Genomic DNA, 20661 nt, shown 5'->3' with positions numbered 1-20661 from the left:
TTTGTCACACCATGGGTTGTGCCATCCCAGGACTGGTGGTCCTCAGTTCTCTAAGCAGGCAGGCTGAGCAAGCCATGGGACGCAAGCCAGACGCCAGCATTATTCCTCCAAGGTTTTCGCTTCAGTTCCTGTGTAAAGTTCCTGCTTTGGTTTCCCTCCATGAACTGTGACTCAGGGTAGATAAGGCAAAGGAACCCTTTCCTCCATAAGTTGCCCTTTTGGTCTTTATCACAGCAGTAGGAAAAACAGAAGACAGGTGGCCAATAAGCAGACTGCAGCACCGAACAGTGGCGGCATGGTGACAAAACAGGATGGGGCCAGGTAGCATCTGTACTGGAGGTACTGATCCTGAAGGAAGGCTGGCATTGAGCTATCCTCGGTCAGCCATTGCTAGGAGCACTCAGCCCAATATCTGTAGGGTGAGGACTCTCATCTTCCACAAGCTCGGATCTTTCACAAATTCGGGCGTTGGGCATTTTTCTCTTGGATGGAGGAGGATGGGAATCCGAAGCCTATCATGAGGGTCTAGTTCTGACCTCTGGGTCAGCACAGACCAGCCTTACCCAAAGACTCTTAACACTCTCACTAGTGGGCAGGAGTCTTGTGACGTTCTGGCAGCTTCAAGCATGGAGCCCCTCTGAGGTCATCAGAGCAGAGGCAGCTTCGTGAGGAGGAAACGACTGGGGCTCCCAGTGAGGCAGACCCTCCCAGTGAGGCAGACCCTCCCAGTGAGGCAGACCCTCCCAGTGAGGCAGACCCTCCTAGTGAGGCAGACCCTCCCAGTGAGGCAGAACCCTCCCAGTGAGGCAGACCCTCCCAGTGAGGCAGACCTTCCCAGTGAGGCAGACCCTCCCAGTGAGGCAGGCCTTCCCAGTGAGGCAGGCCTTCCCAGTGAGGCAGAACCCTCCCAGTGAGGCAGACCCTCCCAGTGAGGCAGATCCTCCCAGTGAGGCAGACCTTCCCAGTGAGGCAGACCCTCCCAGTGAGACAGACCTTCAGATTTGTCGGTCTGTGAGTCACTTGGCTTACACGCAGAAATGACTTCTTTGGAGTCAGACTCATGCTCAGGAATTCTCAGGAAATAAGCAAAAGCTCCCATACAAATAATTTACAAAATGTGGTTAATATTTCATGAATGCTAAATTTCATGATTAACGAAGCCGGCATATTCAGAGACTCACAGAAACTAGGCATTTGCCAATTCTGATTCCGAAGTTCTCACAGTTAGAACTTGCATATTTTTTTTCCAGGTCTCGATGTTCTTTTCTTTTCTTTTCTTTTCTCTTTGGTCATCCTGGAAAGCACGTAGGCACTTATCCATAGCTTCCTGTGGATTAAATGCTCTCTTGGCACATGGACTAATTTGATCTTGTCAAAGTCATTACTTCAAGGAGTAACACTGCCAGGCACTGCCACAAAGAAGACTTCTGTCTAGCTCCTGGTCGCACATTCAGGTGGCGGAGCTCTCTGCTTACAGAAAAGGCTAAAGGCTGGGATACAGTGGCAGTGGCTGACTGATACATGATGGAGGATCCATCCCCCTCCCCCATGAGTGAACCCCTGAGAGGGATACGTTCCCCTACGCTGAAGTGTAAATAGTACTCAATAGGTGCTGGTAATCAATACCTACTATGTGCCTACTATAAAATGATAGATGAAGTAGACAGGCTCTCTGCCAATCCTCAGTACAGTCTCGGGTGGGGGTAACTATAACTGGCTAACTGGCACCTCCCCATTTTACAGCTTTAGGACTGATTGGAGGTGGTATGACTTCCCTAAGACCTCCCAGCCCCAAAGCTCTGAGCTGACTCTCGGACCCCACACGCTGCCACACTGCATATATATACCTGTCTATTTGCCAAGGCTTTCCCTTTGAGTATCTTTGAGAATTACTCTCACCTGCTGCCCTCACAAGAAGCCGCTTAGACCAGGAAACTGGACTGACTTAGTGAAGACAGGGTTGGGGAAGGAAGCTAGAGAGAGACAGTTGAGAGAACAGTCAATTTCAAAAACCCGTTAGAGTGCGAGACGAGATCAGATCAGTAGCGCAGAGAAAAGCATGTCTGAGTTTTACATCATTGTTAAATACCGCAGCAGCGAGTACATCCCGGGTAAGTGGGAAGGTTTACCCACATTTCCTCTAATTCAGCGTGCATTTCTACCAACCACATTTCTTCATGCACTAGGGGAAACTTTTCCTGAGCTTTCCCTCTGGGTACCCGCTGTCTCCAGATATCACGGGTACCTGAATTCCATGTCCAAACTGGCTCTCCCTCACCAAAGGCCTCTCTGAGCTGCCACCAGTGAGCCAAATGACCAACTCACTCAGCACAACAAGGCTGCCCCAGGCTCCCCTCCTGAGAAAATATCATTTTACTTCTCAAATTCTGCCTCGTAGCTGGCCCTGCCTCTGCTGGTCTGGACAGCCCTGAGGTCACGTGGACTTGTACAGTGTCTCTTCTGCTTGCTGTGGCCCCAATGTCAGCCTCCCTCCCCTCTATATACAACGCATGGCTTCCTGTGACACTACTGCCCTCATTTACTCCCGATGGAAATCTGAAGGCATCACTTGCTGAGCTGAGGCTCCGAAGCATCCCACCGCCCCATGCCATCTCGAGAACGGAATCTAGGCTGGTTTGTTCACTTCCTCTCCTGCCTGCCCCCCCACCCCCCCCCAGGTTCCCACCACACTCTGACATCATCTTTCTGCTCTATAGCCTCAGTATCTACAGTTGTCCCTGCTCCCTGCAAACTCAGCTGTGTCACCCAACATATGCGTCCACTCTGGACATCCCTCTCACTGTATTCTGAATGTCCAATGCCTCCCAAAAGCCCACGTGTTGGAACTGGTCCCCAGGATTCCATTACTGGGAAGTGGTGAGGGTTTAGGGCTGGGGCATCTTTAGATCACTGGGGGTGTGGCCTAGAAAGGGACCATGAGATTCCAGTCTCTTCTCTTTTGCGTCTCCACCATAAAGGAGCACTTCCACTATGAGGGAGCACTTCCACCATGAAGGGAGCACTTCCACCATGAGGGAGCACTTCCACCATGAGGGAGCACTTCCACCATGAAGGGAGCACTTAGCTCTTCCCTATGCTCCCTACCATTGCTTCAGGCCACATTGCCAGAGGCCTAAAAGCAAAATGTCCATGGACTGCAGATTGAAACCTTTAAAAGCGTAATCCAGGACAACCTTTTTTTTTTTTTTTCTCGAATTTGCTGTCATCTGTCATTTAATATTTAGCCCACACGTCCACTCCTCCAGGAATCTTTTCCTGAAACCTCAGTGCTTTTTGAATTTATTTTTAACTTATTTATTTTTATTATTGTTTGAGATCCTCCACCATCCACCCTTGCTTGTTTATTCTAGTACATTCTGCTGAAATCCTCCATATATTGGAAGTATTTTCAAGATAAAAGATTCTTTGTTCCATAACAAAACCAGACAAAATAGCCTTAAATTGTTCTATGTAACCCAAATTTTTGGAGTGTGTTAAGAGGAATTTCAGGCTATGGTGATGGCTTTCAAGCTTGGCTGCTGTTTTAAAGTCACTGCTAGAGAAGATATATGTGTAATACAGGAGAATAGTAACCAATCTCACCTAGCTGTGAGTGACAGTAGTGACAGCCTGCCAGATACAGCCACCGGTGCATATAGTGTCACAAATGTTATGTGGGTAAGCAACTCCTTTGTGATTGTATGTAAGGCTGACTTCATGAGATGAAACCCATACCTGACACTCAATGAGTCCAACAACTGAGACTAGATAGGTCGAGGCCTAGGGGAAGACCTATTGCTGTTGTTTAATAACTGTAGACATAAAGCCACTCCCAATGGCCCCATGCTATACCCATGGACCAGTTCATCACTAAGCCTTAATCAGAGAAGCTCTTCTTGTGGTAGGCGTAATTAACACCAAGATGCACAACTGTACAGTATGCAGAGTGAGAGACTTTCTCAAGGCTCTGTGTCTATGCAGAAGAGGAGGCAAAAAAATTGTGAGAGCCAAACGGGAGAGTTCAGAGAAACAAGTGTTTTCCAGGCCCAAGAGGGCTGTTGCACAAATGAAGTCCCAGAGACCATGGCAGTGCGCATAAGACACACACAGGCAACTGCCAGACAAAATCTCAGTACAGAGAGGAGGAGATGGGGGATGCAATCCAATCTCTAGCCAGGAATCTATCTGCTAGAAAAGGTAAAAGTGGTTCTCTTCAATGACCCTGATATCAACCATATCCCAGGACAGACCCCACGCTCAGGAGCAGTTAACCAACACAAAACAGACTCCATGCTGTGTGTGCGCGCATGTGCGTGTGCATGTGTGTTGTTTAGGGTTTTCTGTCTTTCTTTTCTTGCTTTTTTTTTTTTTTTTTTTTTTTGAGAAAGAACATGAAGAGAGGTGAGTAAGGGGATTGGGGAAGATCTGGGAGGAGTTAGGGAAGGGAAAAGAGTATGATAAAAATAATTGTATGAAATATTAAAAACTTGAAGATAAGAAGCAATTCTCATGTGTGGACCTTCCCCTGGGATTCTGACTAACTAGGAGTCTGGTGAGCTCCCAGGCTGATGGAGCAACACTGGGTCAGACAAAAGGAGTATCACTGGTGGAAGCTGAGGACATTCCCCCTCACTCACCAGTCATACAGTGTAGCATGGACTGCCCCACCCTTCTGAGTGTCAAGATGACAGGAATGTTCCACAAAGTCTTTCTCAGCCAAAGCCACCCCTTTGCCACTTCAGTGGTGGGGGCTGATCCCAGGACCCCACGTACTCTCAGCATGCTTGAACCACTACCTATGTGATTCTGGGCAGTGTAATGGCTAATGTGACTGTCAACTTGACTGGATGTAGAAGCACCCATGAGACTGGTATGTCTGTGAAGGTTTCCAGAACATTCATGGAGAAAGAGAGAGGGAGAGAGAGAGAGAGAGAGGGAGAGAGAGAGAGAGAGAGAAAGAGAGAGAGAGAGAGAATGAATGACCTACCCGGAAAGCACCAAACACAGTCTTGGGGTTGTGGGGAGGTCTAGTTGGGACAGAAGAGAGAAAGAGAAAGCCAGCCGAGGGGGAACATTCCCCAGGGTACGAGCTTCCTGTCCCACACACCTTTCCCACCAGGACAGAATGAACCCTCTGACACCAGGAGCAAAAGAAACAATTCCTCCCTGAAGTGACTTCTGTCAACTGTTTTGGCCACAGGGTCAGAAAGTAATACGTACAAGCAAGTTATCCAAGATTTGAAACCTCAGTTTAGTCCTCTATAAAATGGTACCTTAGTTACCTTTGTATTGTTGTGATAAAACACCATGGCCAAAGTAATTTATAGAAAGAAGGATCTATGTTGGCCTAGGGTTCATAATGATAGGGACAGAGGCAGTAGGTGGGCATGGTGACTAGAGCAGGAGGGGGAGGGGGAGGGAGAAGGAGAAGGAGAAAGGGAAGGGGAGGGAGAGGGGAAGTATAGAGGGAGGCGAAAGTATAGGGGGAGGGGGAGAGAACTTTCTGAAGTTCCTAAGCCCATCCCAGATGGCATACTCCAGCAAGGCTACTCCCCCTAGTCCTCCCTAAACACCAATTGTCCAAAAGTCCACCAATTGGGGGCCAAGTGTTCAAATGCACGGTCCTATGGGGAATACTCTCATTCAAATCACAAGTGGGGATACCTTCTAAGTTGTAATGCGCATGGAACGAGATGGTCCTTACAAATACTAAGGGGGGGGGGTCTCAGGTAGCACCACTTAATACAGTGTGGGTGTGTACCAAATAAACTTGGCTTTGCTTCAAAACGGCTGAAACTTCACTTTATGACACTGACTAACTCCACATGATAAGATTTGTATGTTTGTTTCACATGGAGGGTTAGGATGCAAGATTTTCACAATCGATTGTGAGTGCTAACCATACAAAGTAAATACACACAAAGGGAAGCCATGGCAAGCCCCTGGGCCAGCTGCTCTCAGTGATGGAGCAAAGGAGAGGCCTGCTCTCTCGGGCTGCACTGGACACCAGACAGCTTGGGAGCTATTCATGTCTGCTGGCTATGCCCCGCTGGCTCTGTTGGGCTGTAGTGTGCGTGCGCGAGTGCACGTGCGTGTGTGTGTGTGAGGGAGAGAGAGAGTGAGAGAGAGAGAAAGAGAGAGAGAGAGAGCATGCATGCATGTGTGTGTGTGTGATAGCTGTAGTTAAGATGTCAATTATAGGCATTCTAAGAAAGTCTAATGAAAGGAGTGTTGTAATAGCCCCAAAGATACCATAGCTAATTTCACCATACCTTAGCATCTCCAGGACACTTCTGGGCATATACATTTGCCTCTAATGCTATTCAAAGAGAAAGAAGGCAAACCAAACTGTAGAAGATGCAGGACCCCTGGTGGAGTCCCTTGGCTGGAGGCTCCAGCCCTCTCAGAGAGGAAAGTCATGTGTATTTTATAAAATAAGTAAATAAATACCAAAATCAGGGCTGGGAAAATAGTCGAGTGGGTAAAGCTCTTTCCACCCAAGTGTGAGATCTAAGCTGGATCCTCAGAGCCCACAAAAGCCAGATACGGTGGCGCACATCTGACATTCAATTGTAGGAGCAAGCTGGGTGTCAGAGTTAGGATAATCACCAGGAGATCATGCGCCAGCTGGCCTTGCAGACGCACCTAGGAACAGTGAGAGGCACAGTCCCAACAAGGTGGAAGTGAAGGAGAACTGAGGTTGTCTTCCGATGTCTACATGTGTGCTGTGGTATGTGGACACCTGTACTCACATATGTGAACACGCATAAACTCACTCTCTCTGTCTTTATCTCTGTCTCTCTCTGTCTCTCTCTGTCTCTCTGTCTCTCTGTCTCTGTCTCTCTCTCTCTCTCACACACACACACACACACACACACACACACAGATTAAAACAAAGACCACCCTTTAAAAAGATCCCAACTTGCCAGGCAGTGGTGGCACACGCCTTTAATCCCAGCACTTGGGAGGCAGAGGCAGGCGGATTTCTGAGTTCAAGGCCAGCCTGGTCTACAGAGTGAGTTCCAGCCAGGGCTACACAGAGAAACCCTGCCTCAAAAAAAAAATCCCAACTTGTCTCTCAGGGATTATTCCATGTGCATTAAAAATTATTTCAAGTTTATTATCTTACTCATTATTATGTGTGGGTGTGTTTATGCCACAGAATATATGTAGAGGTTAGGGGAAAACTCAGCAGGATTGGTTTTCTCTTTGTAGCTCCATGTGTGTTCTGGGAATCAAATTCAAGTCATCAGGGTTGTAATTGAATGGAAAGCAGCTCTACCCACTGAGCCATCTGGCCAGCCCTGCACCATGTGCCTTTTAATTGCACTGAAGTCTCTACCTACATCTCTTTCCTTCCATATTTATAAATCATTGTAACTTTTTATTTGCTTTAACAGTTCCAGTCCTCCAGTTATCTCATCTTTCATCCATTTCCAGAATAGACCAGTACTGATGTAAGACAGATGGGTCAACGGGAACAGATGAGACGCACACATTGCTACAAAGGCAAAGACACCCATGGCTGACACTGGCCAAGAAACAGAAACTTGGAACAGACTCATCAGCACAGAGCAAATATCTGTCTGTGAAGGAAAACTCAAGGCTAGAGGCCTCACCAGTGAGTTCTCCCACATCTTTGAAGAAAAGATGGCATCCATTTTCACAACTTATTCAGCAAAAGACTAGAGAATGCAACTCTGAACTCATAATAGAGGGCCAGTGTCACCCTGATACCAACACTGAATGAGTTCACAGAGAAAGAAAGCTACTGACCAAAAGCTCTTATGAATAGAGACAAAACTGCTTCGGCAGAATCCCAGCAAAGTAAAGTCCAGCAGCATAAAAAGAATTGCATACGTGACCGAGTGAGACTTACCCCAGAAATGTAAGGAACACAAGGCAAGTGGGGAGAGAGCTGTACAGTGTGACTCTGGGGGGAAGGGGGCATACAGACCAGACTTCAGAATGCCCCATCCTCTGGAAAGGATAGACATGCTCAGTTTGGAGACTGTGGGGTGTGATGGGCTGGAGAAGAGATCTCAGGGTCGTGGCTCGCCCTCTTCTGTGGGCTTATCCTATGTGTTGGGACTGTGACGTTCAAGGATCGACTCAGCTGCTCAGAGCTGTAAGAGACTTTAGATAAGGAAGCCCCAGACCCTCTTTTGTAAGCAAAAGAGGGGCACTGAGGACTAGCGAGGCAGTGTGAGCTGCTAACGGTCACGGGGCTGACTGGTAGGAACCCAGCGCTTACACACACAGTCCCGCCCTCTCTTGTGCAGATGCTCTAAAGGCTACAGTGTGCCAGATCTTTCCATTCATGAACTTCGGGGAGAAAATGGTATGAGTGGATTCTTCCATGGTACTTGTCTTGTGTCAGGCAAGATTTGAATGCTGTCCACTATCCCACTTCATCTTCAGAGAGGCCCTACCAGATGACACATTACTGTTCCCACCTTATGGATGAAAACTTGGGGCAGGAAAGGGCTATGCAATTCCTCAAGCTCAGGTATATGGTAGATGATGGTGCTCTGGTCTCTGCAGTTAGCTCTCTCTCCCCTCACCACCCTTGTTCCTCTTCAAGGCATCTAAAGGCCTCGATGTTCTTCTCTGGATCTACCTAAAGGTTCTACAGTGGAAGCCCGCTGCTGGCTGACTCTACAGCGCCCCCATGTGGAAGAGATGCCTCTGTATAGTTCCTATGACAGTCAGAGGTGCTTTGGCTCAGGGATTTGGCAAAGCAGGGTTCTGTGCCCCTCAAAGGCTCATGGTGTGCAACTGGTCCATGGCCAGTAGAGGGAGGTACTGGGACTGTTGGGAGCCTAACGCATGCCACTTGGGTGTTCGTGCAAAGAGGGTATCTTTTTCCTACCTGTCGTCATTCATCACCCCACCCCCACTCTCTGCTTTCTGTTCTCCAGGAAGTGAAGACACGTGCTACACACTTACAGATGCTCCTGACAGCACTACATCCCACCACACACCTCTGCCACCATCATGTGCTGCCCAAGCACAGGGGGCTGAGCAGCTGTCAGCAGAGCCATCACCATGAGCCTCAGTAAATCTCTCTTCCCTTACGTTGTTTGGCCAATGCACCATAAAAGCAACCGACTCATGTCCATTATAGATTCCAGAGTGGCTTACAGCACCTTTAAGGTGGCTTCTGCTTAGGTTCTAAATCTAGAGACCGTGCAGAGCATTCTGAGGTTGGTGCTTGGGAGCCTTGCAGAGTCTAAGCCGAGACCATTGATGTTGCTTGGACACTGATGTCCGGTGAAGGTCCCTAATGTTGTCATCACAGGCTTGCTTCCACGTTGTGCTGCTTGCTGACACTGAGTGTGAGAGAAAGAGCATCATAGCCCTTCTATCTTTTGAGTCTAGCCCTTAGCACATAGCAAGAACCTCAGGGACGGTGCTGGTTGAGTGAGTGGGAGAATGCATGTATATCAGCATGTGTACCAGTCAGAGAAACAATCAACAGACACTGGTAGAAATTCTGGTATATCCCCCTTACGGTTAAAATAAAATTGAGTGATAATGTTCCACTGTGGGTTTAGGATTAAATGAGACTGTTAAATGCTTTGGACGTCTGTTGCCTAATAAACTCAGTATCTTCCCTTTGCTGAGCACATAGCCTACTTTCTCTGTTCTTGCTTCCCTCTGAGGAAATCCGGTTTTCAGGGTTTCTTGTGTGGGTATGCGGGATGCTCATGGAGAAGAGTGGAAAGACTGGGTTACATCCATATTGCTTTCAAAGGAGACCTATTAGCTAGCGAAGCAACACAACTAAGACCCCACAGCTAGCATCTTCCTGCAGGAGGCTGGCGCCATGGGTGAGCAGGGAGTCGGGAGGGTTTCCCGGCTGCAGGTCTTAGAGACGGTTGGTTGCTGACTTTACAGCTCTCTATGTTTATCAGCAAGATTTCCCCAAGTCCAGCCCCAAGCCAGCTCCTCTGGGTGACAGGAAAACTCCATGTAGGAGACTCAGCTGTACAAATGGCGAACAGCAGAGTGGGTAGGGACTTGAAGTTCATGTCTTTAGGCAAACAGAGAGGCAACTGCCTTCTAAACACCTCAGAAAGTTCAGGTGCTGGGAGTCAGGGTCAACGTGCTGTGGTTGTAGGTGTCCACGGAAAGATGCTTCCTGCCTTCCCCCACCTCCTGTTGGACAGAGGTATGTGCACACTGCTTGCATGCTCCAGTGTGCAGGCAGTTTGGTTTACACTGTAAATAAAGTAGCCCTTGGCCTGAGGATTGTATAGAGGGGCTACAGGCTGGTCTAAGACTCAGGGTGGAAGTATGGAGAAGTGTGGTGATGTCCACTGCCCACCTTTAGTAGCAGGGCACGTTATTATGGTAGCAGCACACACTGAGCAAGGGACAGCAAGGATATGGAGACTATCAAACAAGTCCAGCCCTGGTGGGAAGGTAGATCCTAGTCTTTAACTGTTCCCTGACTTTGTGGACATACGTTTGACATATGCTATTGAAACAAAGAGATGGTGTGTGTGTGTGTGTGTGTGTGTGTGTGTGTGTGTGTGTGTGTGTGTTAAGTAACAAGCCAGCCAGATTAGATGACATGGTCCCTCCATGAATACTGTCCAAATTGGTCATTTTCCTTCCCCATGTTAGCATGTCAGTCACATGGATGATCCAGATGTGCCTTCTACTAAAGCAATTCCCAGGCATATATTATTGGGTTAGAGGGCATATCAGAAGAAGAGAAGGCATCACAGGGAATAGCGGCCCTGATGCAGGCAGTACCTACCATGTCACTCTGCGACTGTGTGGCCCCATACATAGTGATCCCATTTGATGGTGCTGCTGGCTGTGGTGTGTCGGGCTGGACATAGCCTCTTCTGTCAATTAGGCTGCAGGAGAACAATCAGAGGAAGGAGAGAGTGAGAAAAATCTCAAATATGACAGCAACATAATTTATACATCTAGGTCTGGGGTTCCTCTTCGATGGTTATCCTCAGCTGTCAATTTGATGGGTTCTAGAATGACCTGGGAGATGAGACCCTCCACACATCTGTGGGAGATTATCTTGATTAGGTTAACTAAGGTGGGGCAATCCTCCCACTGTGGGTGGTACCACTCCCTAGGCTAGGATCCTGGATTGTATAAAAAGGAGACCGAGAACTGAGCATAAGCATCCATTGTTCTGTTTCTTGCAGATACAATGTGACTAGTTGTATCAAGCACCTCCTGTCTGGCAGTCCCTGTTGTGAAGTTACATGAACTGTGAGCCAGAATAAACCCTCCCCCCAGTAGGTTGTCTTTGTTAGGATGTGTTATTACAGTAGCAGAAAGAGATTAAAACAAGTTCTTTCTGTGCTAGATCCATTATGGCATCTTGGGCTGTTCCATATGTATCCTCCACATGACACCAGTTACCAAATTCTATCACTTCTTCCTTTAGGGTACCGTGATTCAAACTTGTGCATATTAGACAAGTGCTCTAATGGGGAGCTCTAGCCTCACTGTCACTTCTACTTTAAAAGAGGCTTGTGGCATTGGTTGTTCCCTTTTTTAGTCTAGATGTCACCTGGTACAGACCGCAGCAGCTTCCTCTTAGTCACCCCCCACTGTCACAATTGTTCCCAACTTCCCTCTCCAGCTTCAAGCTAATGTCATTTCATGACAAGCCTGTGCCATCTTATCATATTAATTCAGATATACATTGTGAGTGGCCGCACCATGCTAGTGCCTTATGGGAGACCAGAGCAAGCTACACCTGCACACACTCTTTCCTCTCTGACCATCCTCACCCGGGCCACATTCTCTCCCACTCCCCTGCTCGCTGAAGGGGGAACATGATGGGCTGGATTGTGCCAGTCCCACAACCTGGAGATGGGACCCTATCTGTGACCTATGGCTACTTTGTGAACGCAAGCATGAGAAGATGAGCACCTAATGGATTGAGGTGGTCTTAGCACACTGTGACCACAGTGCTACCCCCAGGGGCTGGGAAGAGCAAGCAAGAGCTTCCTATGTAAGAGAGAGCATGGCTGTATTGCTGGTGCCTTCGTTTCAGACTTCTAATCTCAGACTGGGAGCTATGTTACTTTAAGCCCTCCCCATGATGGCACTTTGTTGGAACACCCCAGGAAGTACTATAGAGGTAGGAGAAGAGGAATTAGCTTCAGAGAGTCCCCGAAGGGAGCCCCAAGGCCTGAACAGGGTGCATGGCTATAGCTTAGGTCTGCAGTAACAGGTATGTCTGACCTCTTACACAGCAGCTTTGCCTGTACTGGGAAGTTGCAATAGGAGATTCTTAGATGAACATTGGAAAACAGGCTACAAGCTGTAAATTGAAACCCTTTCATCTCTACGTTGCTTTTGGTCATGGTGTTTTGTTGCAGCAATAGAAACCATAACTAAGACAGCCCCCCTCATACCCTTCTCACTTCCTCAGACTTGCTCTTGTTCAGCCCCCCACTGCACATGTGCTCTTTTGGTTTCCCTTGATCAGCTTTCCTACCCCTTCATCCTAGCTCTTGTGCATGCTGTCTTTTTTTTTTTTTTTTAAGAGTTGTTTATTTATTTCAGGAGTACACTGTAGCTGTCTTCATGCACGCCAGAAGAGGGCATCAGATCCCATTACAGATGGCTGTGAGCCACTACGTGGTTGCTGGGAATTGAACTCGGGAAGAGCAGTCAATGCTGTTAACTGCTGAGCCATCACTCCAGCCCCATGCTGTCCTTTCTGAATTCCTTCCTAACTCCTACTCATTCTCTAGATGAGATCAAAATGTCACTGTGTACCATCTGTCCCTGGCCATGTGGCATACAAGATGGTACCTTTCTCTTGCATACCCCACACCAATCGCTCAGTAGTGTCCAAATGAATTCCTTGCTCCAGGTTTAAGCCATGGATCTGGCCCTGTATGACACCCTGCACCAACTCCTGCCCTCACCCTCTCACATTCTCCTCTACACTGATGTTGACAGCGCAAGGGGACCAGGATGTGTGCTTTTGTGCTCACCAGGACACAGAGACACATTTCCTTACTAACACATTGTGTGTGCTGGGTTGGCTAGGTTTAGCCCTCATAGACTCATGTGTTTGAATGCTTGTCCTGTGGGGAGAGGCACTATTAGGAGGTGTGACCTTGTTGGAAGAAGTGTGTCACTGTGGGCTTTGTGGTCTCCTATGCTCAAGCTCCTCCCAGTGTAGAATTCTCAGCTCCTCCAGCACCATGCCTGCCTGGATGCTGCCATGCTAACAATGTCCTCTGCAAGAGTTGCCTTGGTCATGATGTCTCTTCACAGCAATGGAAACCCTAACAAGACAGTGCAGCCCATTTCATAACACCTGAGAGGTGACTCAAGCCAAGTCTGAAGTCTGAAGTGGACAGCGCTGCTTAACAGGCTGGAGGGATAAGAAGGCCCTGTGACAGGAGGGAAGAGCAGAGGGAAGGAAAGGCAAGAAAAGCCAGGAAGAAGAGCAGAGATGAACATCTCCTCATCAGCATGGGGACAAGCCTGGGGATCATTAACACAGACAAAGGAGCCCAGGCCTTTCCCTGTGGACTCCTGAGAGTCTGTTACACGCAGTGAGATGGGAGTGTAAGGGGACAGAGGTCATTCCAGCCAGCATCCTGGGTCTCCATAAGTAAAATGAAATACAGTTCAGTGTGCCAACTTCAGAAACTGTAGCTAGTCTGTAACAGGGACTCCCCATTTAAATGACCCACATAGAGCTGCAGTCCCTGTCACCAATCTAGAGCATCCCTTGCCTTCTCTATGCTCATCCTATGCATGGTCCCTTTCCCCTCTGTGGACCCCTGGGCTGTTTCTAGACTGGAGCTGTCTAATTCAAGACTCACGACTTACCCCAGTCAACAGTTCAATTAGTGGAGGGCCACTCTGGAGAAGTGTTCCTTCCAAAGGACTTGAATCTTAAAGACAATGGCCCCAATCCAGCCAAAACATGGTCTTAGTTGCAGTTCCTATTTGTGTAACACAGCACCATGACCAAAGAAACTGGGGAAGGAGAGGGTTTATTTGGCTTCTGCTTCCACATCGCTGTTCACCATTGAAGGAAGTCAGGGCAGGAAATCAAGCAGGGGCAGGAACCTGGATTCAGGAGCTGATGCAGAGGCCATGGAAAGGCACTGCTTACTGGCTTGTTCCCCAGGGCTTGCTCAGCCTGCTTTCTTACAGGATCCAGGACCACAAGCCAGGGATGGGCTGGGCCCTCCCCCAGTCACTATTAAAACAAAAAATCTGGCCAGGCTTGTCTATACCCAGATCTCACGGAGGCCATTTTTCTTTTCAGTTGGGGCTCCTTCCTCTCTGGTGACTCCAGCTTCAGTCAAGCTGACATAAAGCTCTCCAGTACAACTACCTTCCTGTCAGCCTGATGCATAAGCGCATCACTTTCAGTCTGAGCCTTTCCATTCCCATCAATTCCCACATCAATATCGCGAGATCAAACCAAGTAGCTTTTAAAGTCCCACAGCCCTTACAAACTCAAACATATTAAAACTTCAGCCTTTTAGAAATATCGAATTTCTTAAAAAAATTTAGAGATCTCTTTGAAAAGTTTAAAATCTTTCAGCTGTGGGCTCCTGCAAAGATAAACAAATTAAGTGAGATACCTTCTCACTTCTAGAGGGGAGATCCAGGGCACAGCCACGTTCTGAACAGAACCAAACCGGCCCCTCCTTTCTGACTACTGCTAGCTGTAATCCTGAACATAATATTTAGATTCTGTGTCTCAGTTTACCTATCTGTAACACAGAAAATAATGGTATCTACTTCACAGGCATGAAATGAACATCTTAAAAGCTGATACATGGGAAGCAGTTAGGAAGCTGACACAGATGCTTGCATGCACATCTCCCCTCCACAGAAAGAGAGGGAGGGAGGGGGCGCGGGGCAGGCCAGTTACTGCTAAGAGTAATACCAACTTCAGTGCCTTCCCTACTCTCCTTCGCTGGCTCTCCCTTGGGACTATGAAACCACCACAGCCTGCGCCTCGGCCTTTAGCATCTATCCCGATATGGTTTCTAGTTGCTTCCTGCACATAGCTATGGCTCCCTCACTATGCTAATCACAGATCCCAGTTCATCCCAGGAGTTCGGTGTCTGTCAGTAATGGACAGGGTCACATGCTTCTGTTTCTCTATTCTGAAATATACAAAATTTCCTTCCTGTCAGACACAAATTAAGCTCAAGACCAAAAAGAAGTGAAGCATCACCAAACGAAGCCAGGCTTCTATGCCATTGAGTGTGTCTAAGTGTCACACAGAAGAGAGTGGACCTGGGGGGGGAGGTCATCTGTGGGTGTGGTCAGCCCCACCAGGTGGGGGCCAGGCATCTACTTGTGAGCTGTGTTAAGTCGGACAAGGGATCTGCTCTCCTGAGATCTGTGACCAGCGTATCACTCTCTGCCTCTTACCTGGGAGAGATGGGCCCACATAGGGCGACACAGCAATTTGTGAAGATGTTTCCATAGCTGTAGGGATTGTAATTTTCTTTACCTCTTTTATTGGACCAAGAGCCTTTGATCTGAAAGAAAAAGAGCATCAATAACACATTATGTCTGGAGGACCAACGCCAGAGTTTGGGCTAACTGAACCCAGAGATGCCTTCGAAAGATACAACTAAAGACTGGGATATAGCTCAGCAGGGGAACACCAGCTAAGCTCATGCCACACTCTGCTTCCATGGCTCTACGAACAGTATGTTCTGGGAGAAGCTGAGGCACTTTTCTGAGGAAAACAAGCATTTATAGGAAAAGTTAGAAATTTCCTCAAACAGGATTTTAGATTAGGGAGAGAATGACAATCCCTGGGGACAAAAAAAAAAAAAAAAAAAAAAAAAAAAAAAATCCTCATTTAAGATTACACCGTGGCACTGGAAATTCCTCTAATGGAAAATGAAGACTCCTTTTCATGTTCATGTCATGCAGCCTAAGTTTTGTTTTCTGATGTGTGGAGTAGGTTTGGGGCGCACACACTTGACCATGTAAGGGTATGTGCCTTGTATATGGAAGCCAGAAAAAGATGCCCAGTGTCCTCTACTGCTCTCTGGAAACATTGTTGCCCTAGACAGTGTCTCTTATTGACCCTTAAACTTGTGGCTTCGGCTAGACTGGCTGGCCAGTGAGCTCGCGGGTTCTGCCTGTCTCTGCCCCATCTCTCCCACTTCCCCTACCAATGCTGGGGTTACAGGCATGTGTAGCCATGTCCAGATTTTACATGGGTGTTGGGGAGTCAAATTCAGGCCCTCGTGAATCCAGAGCATGGGCTCCTATCAAACCCTAAGTTGTAATTAAGCGAACGCTACCTGAAACACCATTAGCATGGCTCCCTTAATGGCCAATTTAGACTGAGAATTCAGCCTCTTGTTAAAATTGTCTGTTTTGCAGGTTCCACTATTCACAGTTACCAAAGCGAATGTGCTGTTCTGGCAGTTTTTTGTGTTTTTCTTTTTTTTTAATTTCTCTCACCACCATTTGTTTTCCTTAGCTTTAGTTTACAGGAGCTGGATCTGATCTGAGACATTTAACATGCATAGAAAAAACATCTCAGGATGAAGACCAAGTGAGAACCACACTTGCTGGGAAACCGTTTCCAACATTATGTTTTCTGTTTTTTTTTCCCCCTTCTACCTGAATTATGCATAGGCAGATGCTCCTGGACTCAAAGTTCAACCTTACGTTAGGGTAATTTCCTCCAGAAGCCAGAGCTATTAAGGATGAAGGTTAAGGTTCCAAGAAGTCAGCTGCCTCCAAAATTATTTAAGAGGATTTGAAGAGGCTCCTTAAAGTCGGAATTGGGCGTTACTTGGCTCATCTTAGGATGGCTCTGACATCTTGGCAAAATACAGGAGGATGGAGGGATGCCCTGTACATGCATATAGTACCCCGGCTGTCCACTGCATTCTCTGTCCCCAAGGGTCTCACAGCTGGAGTGGGTCGTATGGGAGAAGGAGACCCCTGATGTCTCCGTCCCTCTTCCCCCTTCAAGCAAATACCCACATGTTACAGTCAGGAACTTACGTCTTCGTTTGTGGTCTGGTTGGAGCTGATCAGGTACGTGTGGAAACCTGAAAGGCCAATGATGGACCAGACAGAGAAGAAGCATATTACAGCCTCTAGCACAGTGGGTAAGTCAAGGAGACCAACAGAAGGATCGTGGGCTTCTCATGGCTTCCAGAGAGGCTGAATGTCAGGTGAAGGGCAGAAACCCCACAGGCAGGTTCTAGGCTCATCTATTCTCTGATGCTTTCCTGTTCTCTAACCAGACCCCTTCCTCCTTCAGCCCAGGGCCACATTCACACATTCCGCCACCTCCCTTCCCAGCGCAGAGCGACATTCACAGTTCTGCTAGGCTCCCTCGGCATCACTTACTTCTTCAGATGGACCGTTTCCCCTCTGGACCAGTTTCCCATCCATTTGACCTTCACCTTCTCTGACTTGTAACGCAACCGAGGATGGTTGGAAGCTAGCAGTGCCTCAGACTCTTGATGAAAGGATTAAATATTAAATATTGCTCTGAGTTTAGCTTCTGAATGCTGAGGACTGTCTCACCACAAGCTTCCCCCTCCCATGGGGTAACCTCTGTGGACTGTCTGATCTCAGTTTATGAGGTGAGTGAGAACTATGCCTATGACCTGCAGGGTGACTCTGAGCGTAGAATCAGGCTGGGTGCTCCTTCCTAGAGACCTTGGTGTTGTGAGGAATTTGGGGTTTTGGCTTCTTTGAAAAACACAGAAATATTATAAAAGCATGGTTTTATTTTAATCCCAGGTGTGAGATATGGGGCTACATTAGATTGTCTGCAGCAGCTGACTATGATTTGCCTCGTTCTCTAGCAGGGGCGTGATTTTGTCAGCTGCAGATAGTTTCTGCAATTGTGTGACATTTGGAATTCTGGGGACTTTTCAGAGGGTATACAAATTCTGGGGCACAGAGTAGTGGATTGTTGTTGGGATCTTGGTTGTTGTTGGTAGAAGTTTGTTAAGTAGTCATGTGCCAAGAAGAAACAAGAAGAAATTAGACATCCTGAGAGCAAAGATGAAATTTGCCCCAAGGAACTCAATGCCCCTAATCAGCAGGAAGTTGTCTAACAATAACAATCTCCAGCTTTCTGACCTCTGACCTTATTCAGGACTCTTTCCTTCACTTTGTATCCCCCTCTTCTCTCTTAACTAGTGTTGTGGAGAAGGGTGGAAGAGAGAAGAATTCACAAAGTAGCAAAAGACTGGCTACACCCCTGCCCAGCCCCACAGCCAAACCCTGGCACAGACACCGTGCTTAGACGCTGGGAGAGGACAGTGAGAGGAAGCCAGGCATTCAACGTGATGCGCCGCCACCAACGGAGGAACAGCATGGCCTTCACCAGATGGCATTGATCAACCAAGAATGTAGGGATTTGAAAGGATGGGGGATTTTTCTGTCCCGCAGATGTTTGTAAGCCTGTTTACGAGACACAGATGTTTCTCAGGAAAAAACCATCTCATCCTGGGGCAGATCCAGGGTTTAAATATACATTTTCTAGCTGTGAGTTACAGGCTGGGGAAAGTAAAGAGGCCTGAACTTTCCTCGTGTGACCAAGGATGGAGGGACATAGAACAGGCTGTGCATTGTCATCACCGTTTCCAGGCTGGAAATAATTCTCCTTAGATGACAGAACTGAATGCACTGCCCAGTGTCTCAGTGTGGTGATGGAGGCTGTTGTTAGGGACAGGGTGTCTCACATCAAATGGGAAAAGTGAACAGTCTCCTGATCTGTGACACATCTACCTTTGGAGGTTGGTTTTGGAGAGGGGTCCCTAGAGGACAAGAGAAACACAAGGAAGCCCAGCCAGAGATGCAGAAGCTTTGTGTGTACATGGGACAATGGCTCATGCACCTCAATGGCAGGGCTCCCATATGTCCTTTCTTTTCCTCCCTATGGGGGCTGGGAGGTGGCTCAGGAGGATACCATGCTCCACACTGGCTACAAAGCAGAGGTGGAGTCCAGGAGGGCAAGATTAAGGGACCAGAGGACAGGCTAAGCCAGGGAAATGATGTCGAGCCAGAAGCAGTGACATTAGTAAGAATTCTATGCAAGTAAGGGAAAAGGTCACAGATATTGAGATGAGGCGACACAGGAGCTGGGGAAAAAAAGATGTGGTCCAGGGGAGGAAGAGAATAAAGATGGGAGTGGGACATCAATCTCAGAATCATCTGTGTGTCACGATTACTGCCATACAGGATAATGGGGAAGGCAAAACAGAAGGAAGGCTCAAACATGAACCATAAAACTATAACGGAGAAGGTGATCATTTGGGCTCTGGACTTACAGCTACTCCATTTGCAATGTGACCTGCAATTACTAAATGCTTCCACTAGGAGGCAGTGTGACTGGTGGGTGAGGAATTGTAAGAGTTTATAGAAATAACAAAAATTAGAGAGAAAGAGAGAGATTGAGATTGATTCTGTGGGCATACCTGTATGCCTTTTTAAGTCAGAGTCAAACCTTGAGATCCATTCTGTGCCATCACCTTTAAAAAATATTTGTTTGAGACAGGGTCTCTCACTGACCTGAAGCTTGCTAAGAATGCTAGGCTGGTGTCCAGAAAGCCTTAGGAATCAGTCTGTCTTTACTTTCACAGTACTGGGATTATAAGCATACACTACTATGCCCAGCTTTAATTCATGGGGTCTGAACTCAAGGGTCTCATGCTTGCAAGGCAAACATTTTGCCAACTGAGCTAGCTCCCAAGTCTGGAAAAAGAAAATTTTATGTGAACGTCTTCTATGCCTTGAAAACATTTCATCACTGGTTAATAGGATGTAGTGATACTGTGAGCTTTTAGCTGTCACAAAATGACATGATGCCCAGGAATAAAGCGAGGTACTTTTGCCATCCCACCCAGATGATAATGCTGTCTAAGACTATATGTCTTGAGGAACAGCAGGCTCTTCGGTAACAACGGCTGCCATCACTGGAGGCATGCCAGCACTGTTCTAAAGACTTCACAAGAACTAACTCACTCTACCCTGAGGGTAGCCCATTCATAAATACCACTTCTGGTTAACAATTGAGGACACCGAGGTGGGAAGCTTTGGAAACAGCTGAGTTGGAGTTGTATCTCAGGCGGTAAGTACTTACCTTGCCTGCACAATACCCTGCATTCAATCTTTGGCATTGCAGAAAACCAGGCATGGGGGTACATGCCTATGATACCCCAGCACATCCAGAGGCAGATGTGGGAGGATCAAGTTCAAGGTAATCCTTGGCTACAGGGTAACTTTGAGGCCAGCCTTGGCTACCCGAGACTCTAGCAACAACATAGACCAGAACTGAGTGTTGAATGCCAGCAATCTACACAACCAGCACAAGAGGACTCTTCAGCTGGTTCTTTTTCCAGTTCTTGCTGGAGGCCAGTGGTCCTAGGCTGACCTCATCGCAGTTCAAGGGACAGAAGGACCCTTCTTATAAGATTGGGTATCTGTGGGAACTGGATATGCTCTCCTCAGATCTGCTCTCAGATTCAGGTACAGATGTTCTAACAACATATTTCACTGGCCCCAGCGGCTTGTCCTGTAACTAGGATCAGGGTGTGCTTGTCTCTTAAAAGTTGCAAAAACCCTTCTGCTCATTTTTAAAAATAGAAATGAGAAGAAACAAATTCCACTGAGAGTCAATTCAATAAGAAG

The 20661-nt window shown here is 47.5% G+C and overlaps 1 protein-coding gene across 8 annotated transcripts in view; it reads right to left on the bottom strand.

The window, feature by feature from the left end:
• The window catches only part of Zdhhc14 (zinc finger, DHHC domain containing 14), a 261330-nt gene that overhangs the window by 11549 nt on the left and 229120 nt on the right, over positions 1–20661 (bottom strand). For 5 of the 8 annotated variants that reach the window (XM_006523214.3, XM_006523215.3, NM_146073.3 and 2 more), the window contains 3 exons: positions 17014–17116; positions 15409–15518; positions 10769–10871 (listed from right to left, as the gene is read on the bottom strand). In XM_006523214.3, coding sequence (XP_006523277.1) covers positions 10769–10871; positions 15409–15518; positions 17014–17116 — 316 coding nt within the window. Of the gene's footprint in view, positions 1–1181; positions 1328–9149; positions 9333–10768; positions 10872–15408; positions 15519–17013; positions 17117–20661 lie in introns of all 8 variants that reach the window. The other 3 variants (XM_006523216.4, XM_017317404.2, XM_011246177.3) reach the window with 2 other exon arrangements.

Source organism: Mus musculus, chromosome 17, assembly GCF_000001635.26.
Source record: "Mus musculus strain C57BL/6J chromosome 17, GRCm38.p6 C57BL/6J".
Lineage (NCBI taxonomy): Eukaryota > Metazoa > Chordata > Mammalia > Rodentia > Muridae > Mus > Mus musculus.
The sequence above is the reverse complement of the archived record's forward strand: the minus strand, read 5'-3'. Positions and strand labels throughout refer to the sequence as shown.